Below are 21,259 nucleotides of genomic sequence, written 5' to 3'. Positions count from 1 at the left end.
TGGGAGACCCAGACAATTGGGTGTATAGCTTCTGCCTCCGGAGGCCACACAAAGTATTACACTTTAAAAAGTGTAACCCCTCCCTTCTGCCTATACACCCTCCCGTGGATCACGGGCTCCTCAGTTTTGGTGCAAAAGCAGGAAGGAGAAAACTTATAAATTGGTCTAGGGTAAATTCAATCCGAAGGATGTTCGGAGAACTGAAAACATGAACCAAAGAACAATTCAACATGAACAACATGTGTACACAAAAGAACAACCAGCCCGAAGGGCACAGGGACGGGTGCTGGGTCTCCCAATAGGAGCTAGAAGAAAAGGAATTTACGGTAAGTAAACAAAGAAGGGAATTTTGTTACTTACCGTAAATTCCTTTTCTTCTAGCTCTTATTGGGAGACCCAGACGATTGGGGTATAGCTACTGCCCTCCGGAGGCCACACAAAGCACTACACTAAAAAGTGCAAGGCCCCTCCCCCTCTGGCTATACCCCCCCGTGGTATCACGGGTTCTCCAGTTTTAGTGCCAAAGCAAGAAGGAGGAAGCCAATAACTGGTTTAAACAAATTAACTCCGAATAACGTCGGAGAACTGAAAAACCGTTCAACATGAACAACATGTGTACCCGCAAACAACCAAGAAATCCCGAAGGACAACAGGGCGGGTGCTGGGTCTCCCAATAAGAGCTAGAAGAAAAGGAATTTACGGTAAGTAACAAAATTCCCTTCTTCTTCAGCGCTCTATTGGGAGACCCAGACGATTGGGACGTCCAAAAGCTGTCCCTGGGTGGGTAAAGAGATACCTCATGTTAGAGCTGCAAAACAGCCCTCCCCTACGGGGATGTCACTGCCGCCTGCAGGACTCTTCTACCTAAGCTGGCATCCGCCGAAGCATAGGTATGCACCTGATAATGTTTGGTGAAAGTGTGCAGACTCGACCAGGTAGCTGCCTGGCACACCTGTTGAGCCGAAGCCTGGTGTCGTAGCGCCCAGGACGCACTCACGGCTCTGGTTGAATGGGCTTTCAGCCCTGAAAGAACCGGAAGCCCTGCAAAACGGTAGGCTTCCAGAATTGGTTCTTTGATCCATCGAGCCAGGGTGGCTTTAGAAGCCTGCAACCTCTTGCGCGTACCAGCGACAAGGGCATCGGAACGGCGTACGGGCGCCGTGCGGGAAATGTAGATTCTGAGTGCTCTCACCAGATCTAGCAAACGTAAATCATTCTCATACCGGTGAACCGGATGAGTGCAAAAGGACGGTAAGGAGATATCCTGATTAAGATGAAACGAGGATACTACCTTAGGGAGAAACTCCGGAATGATGCGCAGCACTACCTTGTCCTGGTGAAACACCAGGAAGGGAGCCTTGGATGACAGAGCTGCCAGCTCAGACACTCGCCGAAGCGATGTGATCGCAACGAGAAACGCCACCTTCTGTGACAGGCGAGAAAAGGAAACTTCCTTCAGAGGCTCGAAAGGCGGCTTCTGGAGAGCAACTAGAACCCTGTTCAGATCCCATGGATCCAACGGCCGCTTGTACGGGAGTACGATATGACAAACCCCCTGCGGGAACGTGCGCACCTTAGAAAGACGTGCTAGACGCTTCTGAAAAAACACGGATAGTGCTGAGACTTGCCCTTTGAGGGAGTCTAGCGACAAGCCCTTTTCTAACTCCTATTGTAGGAAGGAAAGAAAGATAGGCAATGCAAATGGCCAGGGAGACACTCCCTGAGTAGAGCACCAGATTAAGAAAATCTTCCACGTTCTGTGGTAGATCTTAGCAGACGTGGGCTTCCTAGCCTGTCTCATGGTGGCAACGACCCCTTGGGATAATCCTGAAGACGCTAGGATCCAGGACACACAAGCCACACAGTCAGGTTCAGGGCCGCAGAATTCCGATGGAGAAAACGGCCATTGAGACAGTAAGTCTGGTCGGTCTGGTAGTGACCCCGGTCGGCCGACCGTGAGATGCCACAGATCCGGGTACCACGATCTCCTCGGCCAGTCTGGTGCGACGAGTATGACGCGGCTGCAATCGGATCTGATTTTTGCGCAGTACTCTGGGCAAGAGTGCCAGAGGTGGAAACACATATGTGAGCCGGAACTGCGACCAATCTTGCACTAAGGCGTCTGCCGCCAGAGCTCTGTGATCGCGCGATCGTGCCATAAATGCCGGGACCTTGTTGGTGTGCCGAGACGCCATTAGGTCGACGTCCGGCCCCCCCCCAGCGGCAACAGATTTCCTGAAACACGTCCGGGTGAAGGGACCATTCCCCCGCGTCCATGCCCTGGCGACTGAGGAAGTCTGCTTCCCAGTTTTCTACGCCCGGGATGTGAACTGCGGATATGGTGGATGCTGTGTCCTCCACCCACATGAGGATTCGCCGGACTTCCTGGAAGGCTGCTGACTGCGTGTCCCTCCTTGGTGGTTGATGTATGCCACCGCTGTGGAGATGTCCGACTGGATTCGGATCTGCTCCCTTCTAGCCACTTTTGGAAAGCCAATAGGGTAAGATACCCTGCCCCGATTTCCAGCACATCGAACTGAAGGGTGGACTCCTGCTGAGTCCACGTCCCCTGAGCCATGTGGCGGAGACAAACTGCTCCCCACCCTGACAGACTCGCATCTGTCGTGAGCACTGCCCAGGATGGGGGCTATGGCAATGAGGTGGGAATAAGCCACTATTGCAGAGAGTCCTCGGCCGTCAGTGAAAGGGAGACTTCCCGTCCAGGGGAGGTTGACTGCCCATCCCATTGGCGGAGAATGTCCCATTGCCGTTGGCGCAGATGAAACTGCGCAAAGAGAACTGCCTCGATGGCTGCCACCATCTTCCTTAGGAAGTGCATGAGGCGCCTTAAGGGGTGCGACTGGCCTTGAAGGAGAGACTGCACCTCTGTCCGCAGTGAACGCTGCTGGTTCAGCGGAAGCTTCACTATGGCTGATAGAGTATGAAACTCCATGCCGAGATACGTTAGTGATTGAGTCGGAGACAGATTTGACCTTGCCAAATTGATGATCCACTCGAAAGTCTGGAGAGTCTCCAGCGTAACATTCAGGCTGCGTTGGCATGCCTCGAGGGAGGTTGCTTTGACGAGTAGATCGTCCAAGTACGGAATCACCGGGTGTCCGTGAGAGTGCAAGACTGCTACCACTGCTGCCATGACCTTGGTGCCCACCCGTGGGGCTGTCGCCAGACTGAATGGCAGAGCTACGAACAGAAGATGTTCGTCTCCTATCACAAAACGTAGAAAACGTTGGTGCTCCGTAGCAATTGGCACGTGGAGATAGGCATCTTTGATGTCTGTTGAGGCAAGGAAGTCTCCTCGAGACATTGAGGCAATGACGGATCGGAGGGATCCCATCCGGAACCGCCTGGCGTTCGCATGCTCGTTGAGCAGTTTCAGAACCAGAACAGGACGGAAGGAACCGTCCATTTTTGGAGCCACAAAGAGATTGGAGTACAAACCCTCGCCCTCGTTCCTGAGGGGGGACAGGGATCACCACTCCTTCTGCTCTTAGAGCGTCCACCGCCTGCAGCAGGGCATCTGCTCGGTGGAGAGGTGGGGCCGTTCTGAAGAATGGAGTCGGAGGACGAGAACAGAACACTGTCCTGTGCACGTGAGCACAATGTCCGTCACCCACCGGTCAGTGACCTGTGGCAGCTAAATGTCGCCAAAGGCGGGGGAGTCTGCCATCAACCGCGGATGCGGAGAGAGAGAGAGAGAGCTGAGAGTCCTGAGGAGACCGCCTTGGTAGCGGTTCCTCCGACTGCCTTCCTTGGGCGAGATTGAGCCCGGCCGGAATCTGAGCCCGTCTGAGGTTTTGTAGCCCTTTTGCACGAGGACAATTGGGACCTGCCGGAGCTTGGGAAGGACCGAAACCTCGACTGTACTTTTAGGACAGTATTAACAGGGTAAGTCGCAGTGCAGACATTGCGGGGTTACGGACGCCTCTGCGGTACAGATGTCCCTGCTCAAGGTCAGCTGCGCAAGAACAGCAGAAAAGGTTAGGTTGCCAATACGGCTGTGGATGCCGGAGCAACCGACAAGCCGATAGCCTCCTAGACAGATTTCAACCAGAGTCCATCTGTCTGTGAATGGCATCTTGAAGTGAAGCCCCATCTCCAGTGCAACTATGGCTCTATATGCAAGCCTGGAGATTGGAGAATCCACCTTTGGACCCTGGGTCCAGCGCTGACCACGTCAGGGGAAAAAAGGGATAACGTGTATCCTAAAAACGTTTGGAGAAGACGCTTATCTGGTAAGCGTGGTGTTCCTGGACTGCTTCTCTGAAGTCAGCGTGGCCAGAAAAATACTCAATATCTGCGTGAGACACTGAAAAGGAACTTCTCCTGTTCGTCTCCTATCTCCACTGGGGGAGCTGAGGGAGAAAGATCCAACCTTCCATTGATGGACGGTATAGGATCATTCCGTATGGCGTTACCACCCGGTGTATCCGGATTGAGAGCGATGTCAGTATCAAAGCCCTGAAGAGCTGCCTTTTGGTCAAGTAGATTGCCCATGGGTGCAAGTCTCTATATTATGACTACTCCGTCCCTGTCCATGGACAGGGTTGACAGGAGGTTTCTTTGGCCACAACTAGTAGAGCCCCGGCAGACGAAGTGCTAGAGACCCCGGCAGACGACGTGCTACAGGGGAGCATGCACACAATGGGACGGTGTCATGAACAGCATCCCATGTAGTAAAAACAGCACTGAAATCTGTGTTGCTTTTTTGCCGCTGCCGACTAGCTATCTAGAAGTATATAGCCAAGATTGGTGACCGTACATTGCAATGTATAGCATACAGGCATAAAGTACAAATGACCACTGCAGCACAAGCAATACAAGCAGCATAGAAGCCTGTGCCCTGGCACCCCTGCTCTTCTGCTGCTGTATACTAGTCATCTAGGGGAATATAGCCCAGAAGAGTGACCCTACAGTGCAATGTATAGCATACAAGCACAAGTACAAATGAACACTGCAGCACATGCAATCCAAGCAGCATAGAAGCCTGTGCCCTGGCACCTCTGCTCTTCTGCTGCTGTAGACTAGTCATCTAGGGGAATATAGCCCAGAAGAGTGACCATACAGTGCAATGTATAGCATACAAGCACAAGTACAAATGCACACTGCAGCCCATGCAATACAAGCAGCATAGAAAAAAACCTGTGCCCCAGCACCCTTGGTTTTCTGCTGCTGTAGTCTAGCCATTCCAGAAGAATATAGCTAAGACTAGCGACTGTACAGTGCAATGTATAGCATATCAGCATAAACACAAATGAACACCTCAGTCGTGCAAAACAAGCAGCCTAGAAAGCCTGTGCTTTAGCACACCTGCTTTCCTGCTGCTGATGTGTCGCTCCCCAAGCGGGCATATAGCGACCTATGTAGTTAAAAACAACACATGTATACACTGCAGTTATATCGTGGTCAGCACTATGTGTGCCTCTTACCGCCCGCCTATAAGCGGGTGTATGATCGCCACCGTCCTGCCTTGGAGCCGAAAGTCCGAGCTCTGCAGTAATGGCTGCCGGCTTCTTCCCCAGCTCGTGTGAGTAGGGGCGGGCCGTGGGCGTGCCCCCAAGGCAGAGCGGGAATCCGGCGTCCGACAGAGTGCAGTGAGAGGGCTGGAGCATGTAAAAAGGCTCCAGCCCTCGGCGCTGCTGATTGCTCAGCGCCTGTCCCCTTCCCTGAGTGACAGGGAGGGGGCGGGAACGAAGCGGCACTAGGCCGCAGAAGCCGGGGACTGGAGTTATAAGCGCCGCCGCCGTAAAAGCGCGGTCGGCGCCCAGTCCCCGGCGAACTACAAGTCCCAGCCGCGCCGCCGCTCCCGGAGCGTCCGGCGCGGTAGTTCCCAAAACACAAAGTCACTCAGCAAAGCTGCAGTGACTGTAACCCTTTACTGTCCCCGGCGCACTAGCACACCCAGCAAGTCTGGAGTGTGCTGTGCCTGTGTGTACGGGGACACAGAGTACCTGTAATGGTGCAGGGCCATGTCCCTGAACGGTACTCCAGCTCCGTATCCAGCAGGTTCAAATGGGTCTGTGGATGGAGCCCGGCGTCAGAGCTTTGAGGCCGGCAGGATCCCACTTCCTCAGAGCCCCTCAGGGGGATGTGGAAGGAAAGCAGCATGTGGGCTCCAGCCGCCGTACCAGCAATAGGTACCTCAACCTTACAACACCATCCAGGGGTGAGAAGGGAGCATGCTGGGGACACTATATGTGTCCTCTTTTCTTCCATCCGAAATAGTCAGCAGCTACTGCTGACTAAAATCTGTGGAGCTATGCGTGGATGTCTGACCTCCTTCGCACACAAAGCTAAAACTGGAGAACCCGTGATACCACGGGGGGGTATAGCCAGAGGGGGAGGGGCCTTGCACTTTTTAGTGTAGTGCTTTGTGTGGCCTCCGGAGGGCAGTAGCTATACCCCAATCGTCTGGGTCTCCCAATAGAGCGCTGAAGAAATTCCCTTCTTCTTTGTCGCTCCATTGGGAGACCTAGACAATTGGGACGTCCAAGAGCAGTCCCTGGGTGGGTAAAAGAATACCTCAATAAAAAGAGCCGAAACGGCCCCCTCTTACAGGTGGGCAACCGCCGCCTGAAGGACTCGCCTACCTAGACTGGCGTCTGCCGAAGCATAGGTATGCACTTGATAGTGTTTCGTGAAAGTGTGCAGACTAGACCACGTAGCTGCCTGACACACCTGCTGAGCCGTAGCCCGGTGCCGCAATGCCCAGGACGCACCCACGGCTCTGGTAGAATGGGCTTTCAGCCCTGAAGGAAGCGGAAGCCCAGAAGAACGGTAGGCTTCGAGAATCGGTTCCTTGATCCACCGAGCCAAGGTTGACTTGGAAGCCTGCGAACCCTTACGCTGGCCAGCGACAAGGACAAAGAGCGCATCTGAACGACGCAGGGGCGCCATGCGAGACACGTAGAGTCGGAGTGCTCTCACCAGATCCAAGGAGTTCAAATCCTTTTCACATTGGTGAATTGGATTAGGGCAAAATGAAGGCAAGGAGATATCCTGATTGAGATGAAAAGGAGATACCACCTTAGGGAGAAAATCCGGGACCGGACGCAGAACCACCTTATCCTGGTGAAACACCAGGAAGGGGGCTTTGCATGACAGCGCTGCTAGCTCAGACACTCTCCGAAGTGATGTAACTGCCACTAGAAAGGCCACCTTCTGCGAAAGACGTGATAAAGAGACATCCCGCAGCGGCTCGAAAGGTGGTTTCTGAAGAGCCGTTAGCACCCTGTTAAGATCCCAGGGTTCCAGCGGACGCTTGTAAGGTGGGACTATGTGGCAAACTCCCTGCAGGAACGTGCGGACCTGCGGAAGCCTGGCTAGGCGCTTTTGAAAAAATACGGAGAGCGCCGATACTTGGCCCTTGAGAGAGCCGAGTGACAAACCCTTGTCCATTCCGGATTGAAGGAATGAAAGAAAAGTGGGTAAGGCAAACGGCCATGGAGGAAAACCGTTATCAGAGCACCAGGATAAGAAGATTTGCCAAGACCTGTAATAGATCTTCGCGGACGTTGGCTTCCTGGCCTGTCTCATGGTGGCAATGACATCCTGAGATAACCCTGAAGACGCTAGGAGCCAGGACTCAATGGCCACACAGTCAGGTTGAGGGCCACAGAATTCAGATGGAAAAACGGGCCTTGTGACAGCAAGTCTGGGCGGTCTGGAAGCGCCCACGGTTGACCCACCGTGAGATGCCACAGATCCGGGTACCACGACCGCCTCGGCCAGTCTGGAGCGACGAGAATGGCGCGACGGCAGTCGGACCTGATCTTGCGTAACACTCTGGGCAGCATCGCCAGAGGAGGAAACACATAAGGCAGTCGAAACTGCGACCAATCCTGAACTAACGCGTCCGCCGCCAGAGCTCTGTGATCCTGAGACCGAGCCATGAATGCCGGGACTTTGTTGTTGTGCCGTGACGCCATGAGATCGACGTCCGGCGTTCCCCAGCGGCGACAGATCTCTCGAAACACTTCTGGGTGTAGAGACCATTCCCCCGCATCCATGCCCTGACGACTGAGAAAATCTGCTTCCCAGTTTTCTACGCCCAGGATGTGAACTGCGGAGATGGTGGAGGCTGTGGCTTCCACCCACTGCAGAATCCGCCGGACTTCCTGGAAGGCTTGACGACTGCGAGTGCCGCCTTGGTGGTTGATGTATGCGACGGCAGTGGCGTTGTCCGACTGGATACGGATCTGCCTGCCCTCCAGCCACCGATGGAAAGCCAATAGGGCTAGATACACTGCCCTTATCTCCAGAACATTGATATGAAGGGAAGACTCTATCGGAGTCCAGGTTCCCTGAGCCCTGTGGTGGAGAAAAACCGCTCCCCACCCTGACAGGCTCGTGTCCGTGGTGACCACAGCCCAGGTTGGGGGTAGGAAGGATTTTCCCTGCGATAGAGAATTGGGAAGGAGCCACCACTGAAGAGACGTCTTGGTTGCAAGGGAAAGAGAGACGTTCCTGTCGAGGGAAGCCGACCTCCTGTCCCATTTGCGGAGAATGTCCCATTGGAGTGGCCGCAGATGGAATTGCGCGAACGGCATTGCCTCCATCGCTGCCACCATCTTCCCCAGGAAGTGCATGAGGCGCCTTAAGGGGTGTGACGGACCCCGAAGAAGTGATTGCACCCCTGTCTGCAGAGAAAGCTGTTTGTCCCACGGTAGCTTGACTACCGCTGACTGTGTATGAAACTGCATCCCGAGGTAAGTCAGTGATTGGGTCGGTGTCAACTTGGATTTCGGGAAGTTGATGATCCACCCGAACTGCTGGAGAGTCACCAGAGCGACGGTAAGGCTGTGTTGACACGCCACCCGAGAAGGTGCCCTGACTAGGAGATCGTCTAAGTAGGGAATCACCGAGTGGCCCTGAGAGTGTAGGACCGCCACAACGGATGCCATGACTTTGGTGAAAACCCGTGGGGCTGTCGCCAGGCCGAAAGGCAATGCCACGAACTGAAGGTGTTCGTCCCCGATGGCGAAACGCAAGAAGCGTTGATGTTCGGGTGCGATCGGCACGTGGAGATAAGCATCCTCGATGTCGATCGATGCTAGGAAGTCTCCTTGTGACATCGAGGCGATGACCGAGCGGAGAGATTCCATCCGAAACCGTCTGGTTCTCACATGTCTGTTGAGTAGTTTGAGGTCCAGAACGGGACGGAATGATCCGTCCTTTTTTGGCACCACGAACAAGTTGGAGTAAAAGCCGCGACCACGTTCCTGAAGGGGAACGGGGATCACAACTCCTTCTGTCTTCAGAGCGTCCACTGCCTGAAAAAGTGCGTCGGCTTGAGCGGGGGGGCGGAGAGGTTCTGAAGAAACGAGCCGGAGGACGAGAGCTGAACTCTATCCTGTAACCGTGAGACAGAATGTCTCTCACCCATCGGTCTTGAACATGTGGCCACCAGGCGTCGCCAAAGCGGGAGAGCCTGCCACCGACCGAGGATGCGGCTCGGGGATGCCGAGAGTCATGAGGAGGCCGCCTTGGAGGCAGTGCCTCCTGCGGCCTTTTGGGGGCGTGACTTGGACCGCCACGCATAGGAGTTCCTCTGGCCTTTCTCCGGCCTGCTGGACGAAGAGGATTGGGGCTTGGCGGAGGGACGAAAGGACCGAAACCTCGATTGTATTTTCCGTTGCTGAGGTCTCTTAGGTTTGGACTGGGGTAAGGAGGAGTCCTTTCCCTTGGATTCCTTAATAATCTCATCCAATCGTTCGCCAAACAAGCGGTCGCCAGAAAACGGCAAACTGGTTAAGAACCTCTTGGAGGCCGAGTCTGCCTTCCATTCGCGCAGCCACATGGCCCTGGGGACTGCCACAGAGTTAGCGGATGCCACAGCTGTACAGCTAGCAGAGTCTAGGACTGCGTTCATGGCGTAGGAAGAAAAAGCTGACGCTTGAGAAGTCAAAGACGCAACTTGCAGAGCAGAATTACGTGTGACAGCATTGATATCAGCCAGACAAGCTGAGATAGCTTGGAGTGCCCACACGGCTGCAAATGCCGGGGCAAAAGACGCGCCCGTGGCCTCATAGATGGACTTCACCAGGAGCTCTATCTGCCTGTCAGTGGCAACCTTTAGCGATGAGCCATCTGCAACCGATACCACAGATCTAGCCGCCAGCCTAGAGACTGGAGGATCCACCTTGGGACATTGAGCCCAACCCTTAACGACTTCAGAGGGGAAGGGGTAACGCGTGTCAGTGAGGCGCTTAGTAAAGCGCTTGTCCGGAACCGCTCTGGACTTCTGGACAGCATCTCTGAAGTTAGAGTGATCGAAAAACGCACTACGTGTACGTTTGGGGAACCGAAACTGGTGTTTCTCCTGCTGAGACGCCGACTCCTCTACAGTAGGAGGCGGGGGAGAGAGATCCAACACCTGGTTGATGGACGAGATAAGATCATTCACTAAGGCGTCCCCTTCAGGTGTATCAAGGTTAAGGGCGACGTCAGGGTCAGAGCCCTGAGCTGCGACGTCAGCCTCGTCCTCCAGAGAGTCCTCAAGCTGGGAACCCGAGCAGCGTGAAGAAGTCGGGGAAGATTCCCAGCGAGCCCGCTTAGCCTGTCTAGGACTGTGGTCCGGGCAGGAGTCCTCCACGTGAGACCTAGGGCCCAACCTGGGAGCGCGCTGCGGCGCGGACCGAGAGGGGCCTGGAGGCGACGATCCAACAGGGGCCGGGGCCTGTGTAAGGACCGGTCTGGACTGCAAAGCTTCTAGCAGCTTGGCAGACCATTTGTCCATAGACTGAGCCATGGATTGTGAGAGTGACTCAGAGAGTTTCTCAGCAAAAGAGGCGAACTCTGTCCCTGCCGCCTGGACAGGGGGAGCGGGGGGGGTCTACATGAGCCGAGGGGCCCACTAGTGACCGAGGCTCTGGCTGAGCAAGCGAAACAGGGGTCGAGCATTGCTCACAGTGAGGGTAGGTGGAACCCGCAGGTAACATAGCCCCACAAGAGGTACAGGCCGCAAAAAAACCCTGTGCCTTAACAGCTTTGCTCCTTGTGGACGACATGCTGTTGTCTCCTAAGAGAATGATCACTGAGGGTATATGGGCAAAAAAGGGTATACAGCCCGACCGAACAGAAATATATATATAAATACGTATCTATTCCGGCACCCTAGGGGGACCAGCACCGGGTGACCGGTGTGGCTTACCGACCGCCAACAAGCGGAGTGTGTGTCCTCCAGATTCCCTGCCTTAGGTCCCCCGGAGCTGCAGAGCTCTTCACTGAGAATCCTCCACCGGCAGAATGCCAAAAAATGGCTGTCGGAGCTCTCAGGGGAGGAGTGGAGCCGTGGGCGGCGCCAGAAAAGTGCGGGAATCTGGGGTCCCCACAGTGATCAGTGAGGGGGGAGGAAACATGCAGGATGCTCCAGCCCTTACATCCGACGTCAGGTCGGCAGTCCCGCCCTTACCCCTGACAGGCAGGCCCGGGGGGCGGGATTTTTGCGACTAGGCCGCGATGAAGCCGGGGACTAAATTTGAGACCGCGCCCGACAAGCAGGCGCGGAAGTCCGCCGGCCTTCTCAATTCAGCAGCTGCCGCAGCGTCCGGGAAGAAGGTGCGCACCCTGCACAGTCCCCAATGGGGACACAGAGTACCTTAGAGTTGCAGGGCCCGGTCCCTGAGGTTGAATAGACTCCGGTCCGGCAGATTCCCACAGGGGCTGCGGAGGGAGCACGGTCCCAGTAAATGGATGACCGCTCAGGATCCCACTTCTCCCAGAGCCGCTAAGGGATGGTGAAGGAGACGGCATGAGGCTCCGGCCTTTGTACCCGCAATGGGTACCTCAACCTTAACAACACCGCCGACGTAGTGGGGTGAGAAGGGAACATGCCGGGGGCCCCGTGGGGGCCCTCTTTTCTTCCAACCGACATAACTAATATGAGAATGCATGAGTGGATGTGTGCCTCCTTCCACACAAAGCATAAAACTGAGGAGCCCGTGATCCACGGGAGGGTGTATAGGCAGAGGGGAGGGGTTACACTTTTTAAAGTGTAATACTTTGTGTGGCCTCCGGAGGCAGAAGCTATACACCCAATTGTCTGGGTCTCCCAATTAGGAGCGACAAAGAAAAAGGAAGTTATACCTCCGAGTGAATATACTGAAAAGACACTATAAACGCAGTGGATTTGGCCTTAACCTTTTCTGGTATATTTGTGCATGGCCAATCACTGTTCCATTGAGTTTACAGTGGACTTGTCAGGGGTTAATTTCAGAGCTCACACTCTGACACACAAGTCAGTGATCCTTTGCTTTCAGTGTGGGAGTGCAGATAACCAAAATGTCAACGCACCAGAGAGATGTCCCTGTGGCTGGGGTCCAGTACTTTCAGGATGACCTTAATGTCTTTTTCTGATCCGCTTACTTCACAGTCATTGTCATCTCTGTAGTTCAGTTTTCCTGCATAGATCTGCGTTCTGGTTCCTCTTCCTAGATGGTCCAACTGCAGAATAAACATACGTGACTGAAGAATGTGCGACTCTAGAATGCCATCTTGTCTGACTGGCCGGAAATCAGAAGTTACATCACAAGCTTTCATTGCAAATCTATGAGAGTAAGAACGAGGCTCTCATAGACTTGCGTTGAAGAGCAACCTGCGACACGTCCATGACACACTGAAGCTACCAGCAGTTCACAAATCACAGGTGACTGATTTAAGAGACGTTATAAACAGCCGAATACGGCGACAGGAGAGTATAAGACAGAGAGAGTTCGACTCTTAAGCACCACTGCAGCCGTGCAATAAAAATAAAACACTGGAGAGGAGCTTTAAGGCTATGTGCGCACTGAGCGTTTTTTTGGGTGCATTTTTGGGCTTAAAAAACTGCATGACTTTGCTTCCCCAGCAAAGTCTATGACTTTTCATTTTTGTCCTTACGCATCTTTTTTTTTTAGATGCGTTTTTGACCTAAAAAAAAAAAAAAATTGGACATGTCAATTCTTTCCTACGTTTTACACCCATGCAATGCATTGGAAAAACGCAATGATCAAAAATGCAGCAAAACGCAGTCAAAAACGCACCGAAACGTGGTAAATACGCATGCATTTTTTAGCGGTGAATTTTTGCTGCAGGTGCGTTTTTTGTGCGTTTTTGCGGCCAAAAACGCAGCGTCAAAATGCTGTGTGCGCACATAGCCTAAGGATCCCCTCCTTCATTACACATGGCTACTCTTGCTCTAAAGAACACAAATAAAGGGTTGTACACTCATTTGACTGGCTGGCATGTAATACTACATTTACACTGGTCCTGTGATAACGGTTGATTGTTTGTAGGGGGGTTGTCCATATAGCTTTTTAAATGGGTTTGTTCGATGTTCACTAATATTGTGTACAGCAGGGGTGGGGAACCTCCGGCCAGCGGGCCGATGACACTGAATGCGACCCCCGGGCACATTCCAGGCTACCCCAGTGCTCGAGCGGCACTCGTGCTTTTGCCAGCCGCCGGCTCTTTAAAATCCCAGTGCGTTTTGGGTAGATGCTAGAATGTACGGGCTTTTCCAAAGATCCTGATTGCAGCCCGTACTAGAATGTACGGGCTCTTTTCAGGACCTGACTACATCCCATACATTCTAGACTGAACCCGGGACTGTGGTAGAGTGCTGAGGGTTTACCTTGTGGGCGGGGTAAACAGAGCGCTGTGCTCCAGTCACAGCAGAAGAGGTGCAGCTGATGCCTCCCTGCTGCACATGCCTCCCGGACCTTTGCTGTGTGACTCCTCCTCCTCCCCTTGTACTGTGAGTATGCAACCCATCGCTGCCCCCCCCATCCAGTTCTGTGTACCCCGTAGTACTGTGTGAAGCCCCAAGTGCTGTGTACCCCGTAGTACTGTGTGTTGCCCCAAGTGCTGTGTACCCCGTAGTACTGTGTGCAACCCCTCAGTGCTGTGTAATCTGTGCAGCCTCCTAGTGCTGTCAGTGCTGCCACATAGTGCTCTCCCTGCTGCCTCCTAGTGCTGTCACCTAATGCTCTCCGTGCTGCCTTCTAGTGCTGTCACTGTCAGTGCTCTCTGTGCTGCCGCCCCCTAGTGCGCTCTGTGCTGCCGCCCCTAGTGCGCTCTGTGCTGCCGCCCCCTAGTGCGCTCTGTGCTGCCGCCCCCTAGTGCGCTCTGTGCTGCCGCCCCCTAGTGCGCTCTGTGCTGCCGCCCCCTAGTGCGCTCTGTGCTGCCGCCCCCTAGTGCGCTCTGTGCTGCCGCCCCCTAGTGCGCTCTGTGCTGCCGCCCCCTAGTGCTCTCTGTGCTGCCCCCACCTAGTGCTCTCTGTGCTGCCCCCACCTAGTGCTCTCTGTGCTGCCCCCACCTAGTGCTCTCTGTGCTGCCCCCACCTAGTGCTCTCTGTGCTGCCCCCACCTAGTGCTCTCTGTGCTGCCCCCACCTAGTGCTCTCTGTGCTGCCCCCACCTAGTGCTCTCTGTGCTGCCCCCACCTAGTGCTCTCTGTGCTGCCGCCACCTAGTGCTCTCTGTGCTGCCGCCACCTAGTGCTCTCTGTGCTGCCGCCACCTAGTGCTCTCTGTGCTGCCGCCACCTAGTGCTCTCTGTGCTGCCGCCACCTAGTGCTCTCTGTGCTGCCGCCACCTAGTGCTCTCTGTGCTGCCGCCACCTAGTGCTCTCTGTGCTGCCGCCACCTAGTGCTCTCTGTGCTGCCGCCACCTAGTGCTCTCTGTGCTGCCGCCACCTAGTGCTCTCTGTGCTGCCGCCACCTAGTGCTCTCTGTGCTGCCGCCACCTAGTGCTCTCTGTGCTGCCGCCACCTAGTGCTCTGTGTGCTGCCGCCACCTAGTGCTCTGTGTGCTGCCGCCACCTAGTGCTCTGTGTGCTGCCGCCACCTAGTGCTCTGTGTGCTGCCGCCACCTAGTGCTCTGTGTGCTGCCGCCACCTAGTGCTCTCTGTGCTGCCGCCACCTAGTGCTCTCTGTGCTGCCGCCACCTAGTGCTCTGTGTGCTGCCGCCACCTAGTGCTCTCTGTGCTGCCGCCACCTAGTGCTCTCTGTGCTGCCGCCACCTAGTGCTCTGTGTGCTGCCGCCACCTAGTGCTCTCTGTGCTGCCGCCACCTAGTGCTCTGTGTGCTGCCGCCACCTAGTGCTCTGTGTGCTGCCGCCACCTAGTGCTCTGTGTGCTGCCGCCACCTAGTGCTCTCTGTGCTGCCGCCACCTAGTGCTCTCTGTGCTGCCGCCACCTAGTGCTCTGTGTGCTGCCGCCACCTAGTGCTCTGTGTGCTGCCGCCACCTAGTGCTCTGTGTGCTGCCGCCACCTAGTGCTCTCCGTGCTGCCAACTGGCGATCTCCGTGCTGCCAACTAGTGCTGTCCGTTGTGCCCGCCACTAGTGCTGTCCGTTGTGCCCGCCACTAGTGCTGTCCGTTGTGCCCGCCACTAGTGCTGTCCGTTGTGCCCGCCACTAGTGCTGTCCGTTGTGCCCGCCACTAGTGCTGTCCGTTGTGCCCGCCACTAGTGCTGTCCGTTGTGCCCGCCACTAGTGCTGTCCGTTGTGCCCGCCACTAGTGCTGTCCGTTGTGCCCGCCACTAGTGCTGTCCGTTGTGCCCGCCACTAGTGCTGTCCGTTGTGCCCGCCACTAGTGCTGTCCGTTGTGCCCGCCACTAGTGCTGTCCGTTGTGCCCGCCACTAGTGCTGTCCGTTGTGCCCGCCACTAGTGCTGTCCGTTGTGCCCGCCACTAGTGCTGTCCGTTGTGCCCGCCACTAGTGCTGTCCGTTGTGCCCGCCACTAGTGCTGTCCGTTGTGCCCGCCACAAGTGCTGTCCGTTGTGCCCGCCACAAGTGCTGTCCGTTGTGCCCGCCACAAGTGCTGTCCGTTGTGCCCGCCACAAGTGCTGTCCGTTGTGCCCGCCACAAGTGCTGTCCGTTGTGCCCGCCACAAGTGCTGTCCGTTGTGCCCGCCACTAGTGCTGTCCGTTGTGCCCGCCACTAGTGCTGTCCGTTGTGCCCGCCACTAGTGCTGTCCGTTGTGCCCGCCACTAGTGCTGTCCGTTGTGCCCGCCACTAGTGCTGTCCGTTGTGCCCGCCACTAGTGCTGTCCGTTGTGCCCGCCACTAGTGCTGTCCGTTGTGCCCGCCACTAGTGCTGTCCGTTGTGCCCGCCACTAGTGCTGTCCGTTGTGCCCGCCACTAGTGCTGTCCGTTGTGCCCGCCACTAGTGCTGTCCGTTGTGCCCGCCACTAGTGCTGTCCGTTGTGCCCGCCACTAGTGCTGTCCGTTGTGCCCGCCACTAGTGCTGTCCGTTGTGCCCGCCACTAGTGCTGTCCGTTGTGCCCGCCACTAGTGCTGTCCGTTGTGCCCGCCACTAGTGCTGTCCGTTGTGCCCGCCACTAGTGCTGTCCGTTGTGCCCGCCACTAGTGCTGTCCGTTGTGCCCGCCACTAGTGCTGTCCGTTGTGCCCGCCACTAGTGCTGTCCGTTGTGCCCGCCACTAGTGCTGTCCGTTGTGCCCGCCACTAGTGCTGTCCGTTGTGCCCGCCACTAGTGCTGTCCGTTGTGCCCGCCACTAGTGCTGTCCGTTGTGCCCGCCACTAGTGCTGTCCGTTGTGCCCGCCACTAGTGCTGTCCGTTGTGCCCGCCACTAGTGCTGTCCGTTGTGCCCGCCACTAGTGCTGTCCGTTGTGCCCGCCACTAGTGCTGTCCGTTGTGCCCGCCACTAGTGCTGTCCGTTGTGCCCGCCACTAGTGCTGTCCGTTGTGCCCGCCACTAGTGCTGTCCGTTGTGCCCGCCACTAGTGCTGTCCGTTGTGCCCGCCACTAGTGCTGTCCGTTGTGCCCGCCACTAGTGCTGTCCGTTGTGCCCGCCACTAGTGCTGTCCGTTGTGCCCGCCACTAGTGCTGTCCGTTGTGCCCGCCACTAGTGCTGTCCGTTGTGCCCGCCACTAGTGCTGTCCGTTGTGCCCGCCACTAGTGCTGTCCGTTGTGCCCGCCACTAGTGCTGTCCGTTGTGCCCGCCACTAGTGCTGTCCGTTGTGCCCGCCACTAGTGCTGTCCGTTGTGCCCGCCACTAGTGCTGTCCGTTGTGCCCGCCACTAGTGCTGTCCGTTGTGCCCGCCACTAGTGCTGTCCGTTGTGCCCGCCACTAGTGCTGTCCGTTGTGCCCGCCACTAGTGCTGTCCGTTGTGCCCGCCACTAGTGCTGTCCGTTGTGCCCGCCACTAGTGCTGTCCGTTGTGCCCGCCACTAGTGCTGTCCGTTGTGCCCGCCACTAGTGCTGTCCGTTGTGCCCGCCACTAGTGCTGTCCGTTGTGCCCGCCACTAGTGCTGTCCGTTGTGCCCGCCACTAGTGCTGTCCGTTGTGCCCGCCACTAGTGCTGTCCATGCTCAGCATCTCCTGTGATGTATACACCCCTCCTGTGATCTATATGCTCCTCCTGTGATGTATACGCCCCAGCCTCTCCTGTGATGTATATGCCCCAGCCTTTTCTGGGATGTATATGACGCAGCCTCTCCTGTGATGTATATGCCTCAGTGTCTCCTGTGATGTATATGCCTCAGTGTCTCCTGGGATGTATATGCCTCAGTGTCTCCTGTGATGTATATGCCCCAGCTTCTCCTGTGATGTGTATGCCCCCAGACCAAGACAAACCTGGAAAAGCAGTTGTGAGAAACAAAATGATCAATATGACCGAACAGCACAGCCGCTCTAGCCACCACATTAGGGGCGAGTTAATTAATTGTTTGACCAAATATAGCCTGGTCGTTTTCAAGTTGATAATTTGGTGCGGCTCCCAAAGGTTGGTAGAAAATTCCAAATGGCTCCCGACAGTAAAAAGGTTCCAACACCCCTGGTGTACAGGGATGCAAGAAATAGGAGTAGATAGAAGGGAGGATGACGGCGGTATCCGGCTACAGAGTTTTTGGTCTGTTGTCATGGTAACACATAGGTCTGCATTTGCTACAGATACAAAAACATGATTGCACTTTTTATCAAAGCCAATTGCAAACGTGCTTCATTTTTCATGTTCTGGATCAATAAACAAAATCCGTTGTAAAGGCAGATATACCCTATGAAGTAGCACTTGGCAAAATGTCTTAGAAGAAAAAAAGCCAAGTGAATACAGTATGACTTCTCCTATGTGACTGAGCGCTGGACTCACTTGTACAATCTGATCCTTCAGGATCCTGTGGAAGCTCAGCTGGCTGATGTGGTACACCGGCTGCCAGTCCACTGCTTTTTTTGTTGCAATCAGTAGGTTTGAGATTTCTATAGAAAAAAAAAAAATTGGAAAAGGAAATAGTGAGTTGGTGAGAACCATCGATAAAACTAAACAAAGCAACTGGGGAGTTATTAAAATAAGAACCAAGGACATTCTGAATGAAATGCATCTTATCTGGATGACTTTGTGGGCCTCCTATAAGTCGTTGATGACGTGGTTTTAGCCATCAGACAGTTCCTGCATCTCACCTCTGGGTTTAGGAGGACAGCACCTTTTCAGACTGAAGCTGACGTCGTCCGTCCTCAGAACCTGTCCCTTTAAGTGCTCCATCAGGTGCTTCAAGTTGTCGAAGACGCGATCCGAGCCCAGTAAGCTGAAGGTTTTGTCTCGGACTTCAATTTGAAAGTTTTTGTATTGTTTAAGACTTTTGGATTCATACTGAAAAAAAAAAAAAAAAAAAATAATCATACATTAAGGCTTCATCTATATCAGCCATGTTCAGAGCCTCCATGTTGGAAGCCAGACAGACCCCCACTATAGCCAAAGGGGTCTCCTGCCATATTATTCTGCTCCTACCATAGATACTACATCACCTTACCTGGGATATTTTGGAGCACGCCACAGTCATAAGAATGTTACTGAAATCTGTGCAGCTCCACCGCAGCACGTACATCCCCTCCTCATTGCCTTCTTGGCGTAGTTTATTTATGGCATATTCTGTGCTACAATAGAAACATGAGATAATGACAAAAGTAATACAGGTGTGCAATTACCCTTAATTTTTGCTTTGTGGCGTTTGCACAGATTGGTTGCATAGTCCCCTACAGCCAGGATCAGGTTATTGGGAGTGCAGCACCTTCCGGCCCGGTGCCTTCTCACATGGAGAACCTGAGGGGTCCCGGTAAGGAGGAGGAGCTCAAGAGCCCGGTCTACTTACCTGTGCACCAGAAGGAGAGCTCAAGAATGCAAGAGGTGCTGCGGTGTAAGACATTAACATAGAGGGGTGAAACGGGATTATTTCTAAAAGACAATTACATATAGGGGATTAAAAAAAAAAAAAAATAATGGAACAGTGAGATAAAATATCCCTTTAACAACTGACACTCATTTTAAAGCCAGAGTGGCAGTAAAGGCTGTGATTAATGAAAGGGATGATAACATGAAGAAAGGCTCCTGCATACACCTCACTCCCTCCCCTCCAATTGTCCTGGGATCTCTGGAGGCGACACAGGGGTAGAGAGGACAGTAAAAGCCTGAATTCAGACATTTGTTATCGTAGTCCGAGGATGGACCGGGCACTGGTCTTCTGATATGAACCTGACAGACTCATAGGCATATAAGAGGTTGACCTGTTTGGGTCAGAAGACCCGATGTCAGTCCGTACATGGTGGTCCATACGCTGAACGTTTTTTCACACATATCTGAAGGAACCCTAAGGCTGTAGTGGGGCGATAATATGAAGAAGGGTTCTTGTATCCCCCTTACACGTTTCTGGGATCTCTGTCGACTGTACCAGGGAACAGATCACAGCATCAGCCTGCGAGTATGCCCCGACCTAGGAAGGAAAACTATTAGGTCTTGTGCCCACAGGGCTTTTTTCCTTGTTTTTTTTTTTTTAAAAAATCGATAAAAAGCATGGAAAATGCATCCCAGCAAAGTATATGAGAATCCTGACTTGCTGTGCCCACGTTGCTTCTTTTTTCATTGCTGAAAAAAAGTAGCAGCATGTCAATTGTTGCTGCTTTTTTCCCCCCTATCTCAATTGATAAGAATAAAAAAGCAGCATGAAAAGAATTATGAAAAAAAGCATGGAAAAATAAGCATGAAAAAAAAAAAAGCATGAAAAAAAAAGAGCATGAAAAAAAAAAAGCATGAAAAAAAAAAAGCATGGAAAAAAAAGCATGAAAAAAAAAGCATGAAAAAAAAAGCATGGAAAAAAAAAGCATGGAAAAAAAAAAGCATGGAAAAAAAAAAGCATGGAAAAAAAAAAGCATGGAAAAAGCAGCTTTTTTTCCTGCCAAGACATGATTTTTTGTGCGGAAAAAAAAAGCACTGTGGGCACCCAGCCTTACTGCTGCTCCCTGACTTCAAAGAGTGTTGCACCCCAACTACTGCACCTGCAATAACCAGCCGGGGATCAGAAAGAATCTCTGCCTCAATTGGACAGTCTCTCGTCCTGAATATTTTAGCTTTGGCATTCAAGGAGTGGGGGGGGGTTAGAGGAAGGGGGTGGGTGCAAGACCAATGACAACTAAATAAGAATAACTGAGGTAAATGCATAAACAGGGGGTGGGATTTCCCAATGAACTGAGTGAGTCACCGCAGAGAGCCTGAAGACTTTATCTCCGGAGCACAGAACAGACTTGTGAGACAACGAAGAACCAGCCACTGAAATGAAGAATTACAAAAAGGCAAAAAAAAAAAAACCCTGTGTAGGCTGCAGTCAGCATTCCTGGAAACAAGAGCTTCATAATGACTCAGCAAGTGACTCACATCCAAGAAGAGGTACAAATGGGGAACCCCTTATATTAAAGGAGTGATTAGCGCTTATTAGTGCGGCCGTCCGCACCCCTTGACCAGCATGTCTGTCCACACAGCGGCGGACGAGGAGGGTCATGTGACCTGAATATCAGCCTTATCAAAACTCACTTGGGAAAGCTGCTTTTGTATTGGCGGAAATTGATCACATGTTCCTCCATCTGCAGCCGCTGTACGGTCTAAGGTGCGAGTCAGGGTGGTGAAGACGACTGCACCAGTAAAAATAAATGGCCAACCCCTTTAAATATATTTAAAGGGAAAGTATGATCCTATGAAACGTATTTAAACCACCACTCCAGTGGGGGGAGAGGAGGGGTTCACTGCTGGATTGGTGCTTTAAACCCATGTCCCCGGATCCCAGTCCTATACTCCCCCTCTGGCATTTTCACCTTTTGGCAGTGTCGCTCCAGTCCCACGGCGCCATCTTGTGACTGTAACCTCTGACCAGCCAGAATCAGAAGTTATGGGACAAGTTCTTAATACATCTCTACGAGACTCAGAAGGAGACTCCCATAGACTGGTAGTGACTTGTGACCTCCAGCTCCATGAAACACTGGAGCA

The 21,259-nt window shown here is 53.7% G+C and overlaps 1 protein-coding gene across 1 annotated transcript in view; it reads right to left on the bottom strand.

Annotated features, from left to right (window-relative positions):
- Positions 1-21,259, bottom strand: part of JAK1 (Janus kinase 1) — a 178,369-nt gene that overhangs the window by 74,704 nt on the left and 82,406 nt on the right. The window contains exons 10-13 of the mRNA XM_075320348.1: positions 18,759-18,882; positions 18,409-18,598; positions 18,101-18,207; positions 12,313-12,462 (exon numbers count right to left, since the gene is read on the bottom strand). Of these exons, the coding sequence (XP_075176463.1) occupies positions 12,313-12,462; positions 18,101-18,207; positions 18,409-18,598; positions 18,759-18,882 (571 nt within the window). The remainder of the gene's footprint in view (positions 1-12,312; positions 12,463-18,100; positions 18,208-18,408; positions 18,599-18,758; positions 18,883-21,259) is intronic.

This window comes from Anomaloglossus baeobatrachus, chromosome 8 (genome assembly GCF_048569485.1).
Source record: "Anomaloglossus baeobatrachus isolate aAnoBae1 chromosome 8, aAnoBae1.hap1, whole genome shotgun sequence".
NCBI lineage: Eukaryota > Metazoa > Chordata > Amphibia > Anura > Aromobatidae > Anomaloglossus > Anomaloglossus baeobatrachus.
The sequence above is the reverse complement of the archived record's forward strand: the minus strand, read 5'-3'. Positions and strand labels throughout refer to the sequence as shown.